At 31.5% G+C, this 9,591-nt stretch overlaps 2 protein-coding genes across 2 annotated transcripts; one reads left to right on the forward strand and one right to left on the reverse strand.

Moving 5' to 3' along the window:
• Nucleotides 1–84: 84 nt before the first annotated feature.
• LOTGIDRAFT_110627 (hypothetical protein) lies at nucleotides 85–4,519 on the forward strand (the record flags this gene model as incomplete). The annotated part of the gene is made up of 11 exons (XM_009048258.1): nucleotides 85–186; nucleotides 417–521; nucleotides 792–904; nucleotides 1,345–1,513; nucleotides 1,740–1,784; nucleotides 1,940–2,083; nucleotides 2,383–2,519; nucleotides 2,751–2,826; nucleotides 3,088–3,225; nucleotides 3,618–3,745; nucleotides 4,411–4,519. 11 exons carry the CDS (start codon nucleotides 85–87, stop codon nucleotides 4,517–4,519), a joined length of 1,266 nt encoding a protein of 421 aa, XP_009046506.1.
• A 1,908-nt stretch (nucleotides 4,520–6,427) lies between these two features.
• LOTGIDRAFT_230477 (hypothetical protein) lies at nucleotides 6,428–9,335 on the reverse strand (the record flags this gene model as incomplete). Its single annotated transcript, XM_009048259.1, has 3 exons — nucleotides 9,178–9,335; nucleotides 7,040–7,479; nucleotides 6,428–6,571 (listed from the first exon to the last, which is right to left on the reverse strand). The coding sequence occupies exons 2-3, from the start codon at nucleotides 7,457–7,459 to the stop codon at nucleotides 6,428–6,430; spliced, it is 564 nt and encodes a 187-aa protein (XP_009046507.1). The 5' UTR covers nucleotides 7,460–7,479; nucleotides 9,178–9,335.
• Nucleotides 9,336–9,591: the final 256 nt, after the last annotated feature.

Raw genomic sequence — 9,591 nt, forward strand, 5'->3', positions numbered from 1 at the left:
TCAATTGCAGGCAGCCTTCATGTGAAGAATATCTGTATTGAGATTAGCTTATTGTGACATTGTTTTTTTGGTATAGGAAAGAAGATGAGCTCAAATGATGAAGAAGACGTTATATTCAATAAATTATATCGACAAGGAAAAGGCTTAACAGATGATTATCAAAATGTCCCTAAAGTTTATACACAGGTATGATCGTTGACGATTGAATACTAGGCCTACTAGTAAAATAGATACACTCTTTGTATGTGTGCTGCCTAGAATTCAAAAACAATATCTTTAATGTGCTATGTTCATTTGGCAATGTTTGTAGGACTGAGCATCAGTAGTCTACCAGAAAAGAACTATACTGACTCTAAAATGATAATCAATGTATTTTTGATTGGTTGCAATAGTTTTATGTCTTCTTCTGATTTCAGTTACCTACTAATGATGAGCCCGTATTACTAAAATTACGAGAAGATTCTAGATCTGCATTTTTACAGCGTAGAAGTCGGGAGATATTAGATAATGATGAATTACAGGTAAATAGATTTGAGCTCGTGTGTACGATTCGTTTATGTTAAGCAGAATTGTTGCTGATTGCATGTGTTCATACTTGATTAGAATGACGTTATTGAGGCTCCTCAGATTTTACACCTTGGAATATTTAATACTTTGGTCCATAATTCAAGGTTTATCTGCTTCAGTAGGGTAGAAATGTGGTAATTTTTGACGTGTTAAAGAGATGATGTGTTTGAATACTGAACCAAGCCTATCAAGAATAGAATGTTAATTACATTTTTTTTTTTTAGAAATTATGGTTTTTGTTAGACAAGCACCATACACCACCTATATTAGAAGGAGAACAGATGATTAGTTATGATGACTTTCTATTAGTAGCAGAAAAGGCTGGGACCAAGTGCAAGTAAGTGATATATTTTGAGGGTGGTTAGGCTAAAACATCATCACTGAATATTGTATTAAAAAGCATATATTAGATATTTCATTGTTATATATATATATTTTTTTTTTTTTGCATTTTGTCGCTTTACCAAATAAAACTCAATTGTAGTTTGTAGTAAGACCCTTAAAAATCAAAAACACTGTTGGTGAGTATTGAGTAATTGCAGGTGATTTGGAAGTTCTACATGGCACTGAATATGCTGCTCTCACTAGACAAACCCCCTCCCCCCCAAGCCCCCACCTCCCAAATCCAAGGTACATTTTACCTTAGTAGCCAAGAATGATTTAAGCATTCAGTTCATCATATTTGTTTTTCTAACTTAATGTCTCAATTTTATATTTGTTGAATATTTCGATTGTCTAATTTGTGAAATTCACTTTATTTTTTATCTTTGATTTCAGATCATTTTTCAAACCCTCCGTATTTGCTCAGTTAGTACAAACAGATCCCTATGGTAGAATATCAATCATGCAATTTTTTAACTATGTTATGAAGAAGATGTGGTTATATCAGACTAGGATAGGTCTAGCTCTATATGATGTAGCTGGTCAGGGCTATCTGAAGGAATGTGTAAGTGGATTTTATGATCATACCTTTTATCAAGTGTAGCAAACTTCAAAATCCAGTAAAGGTCTGGTATTGGATCAGAAAGTTCCTTTCTCCCTAATGATGTAATGCAGACATGATTATTAGTACAATATTGTTGATAAAAGTCTAAAACTTATTGCATTGTTAACAGATTTATTATACAAATTATTATTCATAACTTTTAACTGGTATTATATTTGATTTGCAGGATTTAGAAACTTATATATTAGAATTGATACCAACTTTACCACAAGTAAGTTTATTAACTTTGTTAACACTACCATTGGAATTATCAAATTTTCGTACATTGAACTCTTTCTACTGAATCTTGAAATTGAACTATTATCTGATTATATTATAATTTCCATTTTTACCCAATACCCAGAAATGTTACGTTATATATTTCAGTTAAATGGTTTGGAGAAATCATTCTATTCATTTTATGTGTGTACAGCTGTCAGAAAGTTTTTTTTCTTTCTTGATCCTGTTAAAACTGGTAAAATCAAAATAGTAGATATCTTGACATGTAGTTTCCTAGATGATCTCTTAGAGGTATGTTATAACATACTTTAGAATATCCTTCAGACATCTGTTGATAGAAAAACATTGAAAAGTAGATTTGATCAAAGTTTTTGAGTTTTCTATTGTACTTTTTTGTCATGTGGTGTATATATGCAACTTTAAAAGTTAACCTTCATTGTCCTGCGAACCATGATAGAGAAATATATTATGAATTAAATAAAATTGCAAAATTGAAAAAATGCGCTAAAAAGCCTTCAGTTAATTAATTGATCTATTGGGAAACCGATTTAAGGTGTGTATAGAATCTGTAGCTTGTTTTATGTTTGTAGTTAAGAGATGAAGAATTATCAAAAGAAATCCAAGAATCCAACTGGTTTTCAGCACCATCAGCTTTAAGAGTTTATGGTCAATATTTAAATTTAGATAAAGATAGAAATGGTATGCTCAGTAAATCAGAGTTAGCGAGGTAGGAATGCTTGATTTCTATTCAGAACAAACAGGCCTATTTAAATTTTCCTATTGACACAGCTGTAGATGTTGAATAATCCAGGTTTAGCCAATGACTTACTGGTTCATAAGTTTTTTCTTTTCTCTTTATCTTTTATTTTAAATAATATCAGAATAACTGCTTAACCACTAGTTTCAAGTAAATTATTTAACACATGTAAGCTAATTAATTCTATAATATTTGTTGTAGATATGGTACTGGAACTTTAACTGATGTATTTTTAGATAGAGTGTTCCAGGAATGTTTAACATATGAAGGAGAAATGGTATGTATCTCTTTTGTCAAACTATATAAACAAAATCAGTGAATAAAATGAAATGAGTTGAAGATAACCTCTAAATATATCAACAAGTAGGACGTAATACTCTATTCATTTCATTTCTAAATATATCAATATCTAACCCACCAAGCATTTATATTACCTACGTCCTTATTTAGTTTAAACTGCTTGCAAATGTGTATGGAAGGTTGTATAGCTTCAAATTTAATCAATGGTTACAAAAATTGAATACCTCTTATATTGCAGGATTACAAGGCATACCTGGACTTTGTATTAACAATGGAAAATAAACGAGAACCCCAATCATTACGTTATTTATTTAGAATATTAGACATTAATTATAAATCTAGTCTCAATGTCTTTTCATTTAATTTCTTCTTTAGGGTAAGTTATTGATTTGATTTTTCTTGCAATCTTTGTGTTTCAATGCGCTTTTCAAATATATCTTCAATTAATCAAAAACGTTTTTGAAAATGGTTATAATGATAGTGGACCATAGCCATATACGCCTTTCACGGCATGCGGATGGTAAAAACGAAACATCCATTTTAAGTTTCATCAAAAGCGGTTGAAAACTAAAAGAGTAGTAGATTTTGGGGCAAGGGCAATAACTCTGCTTCTAACTTCATTCGATTCCATCAAAAAATCTAGTTTTAAGAGTATTTACAAGCAAATGTTGACGGACGGACGTTAAAAGTTAATTTCAAGTGTCTCTAGAAACGAGTTGTTGCGAATGTAAAATATAGCCTAACTTTAATGTATGTCTTTAATTCCAGGCAATTCAAGAACAAATGAAATTACATGGTCAAGAACCAGTTATATTTCATGATATAAAAGATGAAATATTTGACATGGTTAGACCAGCTGATCCTTATAAAATAACTCTGGAAGATTTAATTAACTGGTAAATATATTCTTTTATTTATTAATTCCAAATCGTAATTAATGAATGTTGGCCTTCCCTACAAACATTATTATGGATACTTACCTAATGTATGACAAAACATTAAGTTAATCTTACTACACAATGTATGACAAACCATTATTTTGGTTTCTTACTTGAAATTGTATGAAAAACCATTATACATGTACTGAATACTTATTCAAAAATTATGACAGACCAATGTATTGAATTCTTATTTTGAAATTGTATGTCATCCAATTATATATTGGATGCAACATGAATTGTATGAAAAACCACTTGTATACTCACTTGTCAATTGTCAACAAACCACTATATATTGGATGCTTACTTAAAATTGTATGAAAAACCAGTATGTTTGATATTTATTTATAAATGTATGACAAATTGTTATATATTTGATACTTACTTTAAAATTGTACGACAAACCATTACATTGGATACTTACTAATAATTGTATGACAAATCATTATACATTGAATGCTTACTTAAAATTGTACAACAAACCATTACATTGGATACTTACTTTTAATTGTATGACAAACCATTTTATATTGGATACTTACTTTAAAATGTTTATGTTGAACACTTGAATTGTAAGATCAACCTGCAATACTGTAATTACTGAATATTTTTCTGTTTTTCAGTGGTAAAGGTGATACAGTTGTTAGTATATTGATAGATTTTAATGATTTCTGGGCGTATGAGAATCGAGAATATTTAGTACCAGAAGTTTCCGATGAAACAGATATATAATGATCTTGACACCACTGCCAGAATGTTTTCATTAACTGCCATTCATCATCCTGCCTTTATAATAATAATGAAAATTTACGACTTTGACAAGAGACTTTTTTTTGCTTTAACAGTGGATAGAACTTTACTTAATAATCTCATTGGTTGAGTAAAAATAAGACATAATACAATAATTGTAAATAAGGAAAGATGATTTTGATCAGATTTTTTTGAAGGAAACCATGATCAATTTTTGTTGTATGTACTTTTATATGCCATTAAATTGCAAACAAATTAATTCTGAAAATTTAATTGAAAATCAAGTAGGATTTTTCAAGGTTGTCTTCTCTGAAAGTGATACTTGTAGCTGATTTCTTCTGGAAAATCTGCTGTTTCGACCAATAGATGGTCTTGCTTGTTGTGTTTATATGGATTTCTACTGATGTTTGACTATATAATATATAGCCTATAGATGATGCTATCTGAGTGTACATATGACATTATGTATGATTATTATATATGTATATTACAAGTGTTAAATCATGTTATGATTGATGTGTATGTATTCTATGGAAATAAATGTTGAAACGGAACTTTGATCATGTACATCTTAAGGACATAAGTAGGATTTCTATCTTTTGTAATCTTATAGCATAGAATCTATCTGTACTATTCCAATTTTCTGCTCGTGTATACTCAAATTCCATGTATAATTTTCTATAGGCCAACAAATCTGGCTCTACTTATTCCTCGGACGTGATATACGGATGGGTGTCGGCAGTTTATTTCTAGCCAAATTTGACTCTGGTTATGATGAAAGTCTGTAAAACTAGCGATCACGAAAATAAATCATAGTACTCCCATACATGGTATCTAATGTCTGGCCCTAGAGCCTGATTTGTTGGGACTAAATTGACCTGAGCTTCTCACTATCATAAATATCACCGGCCAAAATAGTATGTTAGTCAGTTTTGGAGTAATGATTGGATGATACTAGTAATGTCTACAGTTAGTTCCTTCCCATATCAACAGATACAATTTTCTGCTGCTATAGAATTCTCTTCAACAATACAATGAAGTATATGAAATATTAATATTATAATATATTACAAATGCTATATATAGATTACATTTCAGTTTATTCGGTGACTAGTAATAAATATCAATATGAAAATTCTGACAGACATATTTGTGATAACAGACTGAGCTGTTTAGCAAATTAAAAACATGTTGACGTTTAAATATGTTTTTGATTATAAAATGTGTTTGTTAAATCTATTTTAACATCTTCAAACATAACGTTAATCGGGTAGATTTTCATCAACATGGATACCAGAGCCAAGATTTTATATAGTTCGCAGACTTCAACACAACTTGACACATAGACCCCGAAGTCACCCACAAATGAAATTGCGACCGACTCCAGTAGATTATGACTGAAATTTGCAACTTGTTGAAAAATTGCAATTTCGACTAGTTGAAAAAATGTGACTGTTTTTTTTCAACTGCTAAATAAATGTGCTATTCAGTTATTAAATATATAATTTTATGTATATTAGGCTACATACATTATGCAGAACATCCTTGAATCAGCTAACTTTTCAATATACCTTTTAACTATAACTTTCAAAGATATTCATTTAATTCATGATGTAAAATGACACTAATAGTGTAATTAGTCTAATGACTTATTCAAAATCAGTAAAGGACACCTTCTCTTTAGAACCCTTAAACTTAACTTTCAAGAAAGCTAAGCTAAGAAAAGGTTTTAAGTAGTGACCACCATGTTTTATTATACAAATATTTGCAAAAGGGTTTTCGACTAGTTGAACAAAACTAGACGACTGTTGACTACTTTTGACCTATCGGCACAAAATCTTTTGTTTCTTCAACCATCCATTTTCTCAATGTCCACAATGTACCCAGGATTCACTTAGTGTGAAGATTAAAGAGTGTAGATGGAGCATTAGTGCAATACATCATTCCTGAAGCTACACCAGGAGCATAACCAGACCAGCCACGTTTTAACCACTTCCAACTTCTTCTCACAGCCCACGTTACTCTCTTTTTCACCTGAAACAACATAAGAATTTTGTTTTCTTAACCGTCGATAAAAATAATCTACCAAGATGTTTAAACTGTAGCTCTTGTCCTGAGTCCGTTGGATATAAAAAGTGGTGTATTGAGTATGGGGGGCATGGTGCTATAGCCGTGGCCACTTTTCCTCCAGCAGACCATACTTACTCTTTTCGATTATCTGATGGTTCTTCTCGAGTCCACTAATATACTACTTTTACTCTCGATTTTGGTATACTTTGGACGAGATTTTGATTAATGGAATTGTTTTGCTTGAAAGGATTTTTATAATAATATTCTCCACCTTTGTAGATGATTCTAGAGTCAGCAAAAGGGATCCCCCTGGTTCATTTCATTTCAAAGAAATATTATTTATCAATTTTTATAGGTGAGTGGATCAACATTTTGTTGGGGATTTGATATAACCTACTTTCCATATTAATAATGCTCACACTTATACTTTACCTTTTTCATGCCCTTTTTCTTCTTTTTGTCCGAGTTGACAAGTTCAGAAATTGAAGTTTCTTGCGGGTCAACAGAGAGATTCATCAACTCATCTGATGTGTCATCTAATAGATTAATGTTGTCCATATCACTTTTTATCACAGTATTGTCTTTAGTCACAGGTTCACAATGATCAGGTGATTCGGAAGCCTCTGTGGTTGCATAGTCTTTTGGTTGAGTACATTCTGTGTGTACTGTTTCAGTTTTACCTTTCCCAGAGTTTATGGGATATTTCTCAGTAAAGGATTTGATAGTTGTTATGGAATCTGATTTTTTCGTTATATCTTCCTCACTACGACGATGGAAATCGTCTTTTAAAGGTTGCTCATCCGAAGAAGAGAACAACCCTAAATACTTCAAAGTACTTCGTACCCAATTCATGTTGGCTTGCTGCAGATATCCTGAAAATAATCAATTTAATAATATCAACTCCTATACTTTGTCAATTATGAAGGCCGAAGGGGCTGGCGTGGAAAAGGCTTCTAGTCGTTCAGATGGGACAATAAACCCGTGTGCTACAAGCTGTGAACGTTAGAAATCCCTCGACAGTTGGACAAATTATCCATTGCACCGTGCATGGCATTGTCCCGTTTGTCCGTCTTCGTAAGCTCATTCATAGGTAGAAAACTAGTACGTAAACTTAATTAATTTCATAATTTACTCTTATTTTGTGGTAAATACTTTTCAAGATATACCATCCTAAGTTCGACGAAAGGATGTCTAGGAGAAAATGGATGTGTCCCAGAGAGAATTATTTATCATGAGATACTGTTTTCTGGCTTTCCAATAAAAATGAGCATTTCACAAACTATAATCCGCCACACGATGTGAACGTATTATTTGGATAAAAAAGAAATTTTTATTTTTTATTTTTTAAAAGATAAAATTTTATTGTGTCAAATATTTATTTCCGTGCAACTATCTACACAATAAAAAACACAAGATAACTTGTTAAAAATGACCCCGTATTGTATCTGTTGAGATTAAGCTATATGACACGGCATGTGTCTCTTGTCATTATTTAAATCTATATTTAACTGAGAAAAAATATTATTGAAATGAATATACAAAGGAGATTTGTGAAACAAAGGGCGAACGTTATTGTTGTTGACAATAGATGTATGTATCAGAGTTTTGGTTTAAGTTCAAATCTTGTAACAATTTTTAGAAATAACAAGTATAGGTCTTTCAAAATCGACTTATAGTACCCAGTAAGTCATAATTTAAGTCTAATCACAACAATTTAATTGAAGTAACAACATCACTATCAGTAACAATTAAATACTGCACCAATACGTCTACACCACCTTCTAATCTTGAGTCCAAGTATCTCTAAAAGTATTAATTATTATACTGTTCCAACGGGTATACACTACTATCTGATTGTGAGTCCAAGAATCACTATCAGCACCATCTTATAAATTTTTTTTTTTATAAAAAAGATAATTTATTACATAACTTCATTACAAATAGTCTGGAAATGAAAATGAAATTTGCACTAATGATTGATGACTTCAAAAATCGCAAAATATGCTTTATCACTGTCATAAAGCCCATTGCAATTACTGACATCATCAAACACTTAGTTTTAGTGGAGAAGCAGGATCCACAGACGCCTGATTGAAAACTGGGATGGTGCAAATTGATGCTATCAGTGAACTGATGTCAATAAGCATAAACAAATTAATACACCTCTGTCCAATCCCTTAAAATTTGGCTTAGCCCCATATAAGAAAGTATATATTTATACTAAATGAAACGAATATGAACAATTCCCATTCCTAATCTCTTTACCCAATATTCTTAAGTATCTGCTCATTCAAACCAAGCAATTCTGACCATAAGTGCACAACAGTAGACCTTGGTATCTTGACCAGCGCGGTCAGGTATATCCAGTTTTATGCGGTCTCAGTAAATTCCTAATGTTAAAATTGTCAATTGTGTCTGTTTGATTCTGATTCACAATCAAGATGGTGTTATAAATTTAATATCGTCAACAGGCTTATCATTCTGATCTGTTTCCACCATCCCATTACGATGTACAACACTCATACCACTATATATATACACGTCCAAATATAGAATGTTTATTATCTAACCATTGAGTTGGTCCTAATGTGATAAAAATTGACTACCACTTGGTCCACTGTTGGCCATTGATAACATTCCTGCTCCTGTATATTTTAATTCTCTGTTTATTTCATCTTCAAAATATTTACCATATAAGAGGCACCACCTCTTCCTGTGCCTGTTGGATCTCCACCTTGTATAAAAAAAAATCCTTAACAAATCATAATAACCTCGTCTGGATAATTCATAAATTTGGAGGCCCGATCTCTCTCTAATTTGAGTCCAAGCATAATCACCAGTTTCAATTACATACTGTAACAATACGTCTACACCATTATCTTAATTTGGGTCCAAGCATAATATAATCACCAATATCAATTATATATACCAACAATTCTACACCACTATATATCTAATTTTGAATCCCAAATCTCAATCCGTCT

This window comes from Lottia gigantea, assembly GCF_000327385.1.
Source record: "Lottia gigantea unplaced genomic scaffold LOTGIsca_12, whole genome shotgun sequence".
Lineage (NCBI taxonomy): Eukaryota > Metazoa > Mollusca > Gastropoda > Lottiidae > Lottia > Lottia gigantea.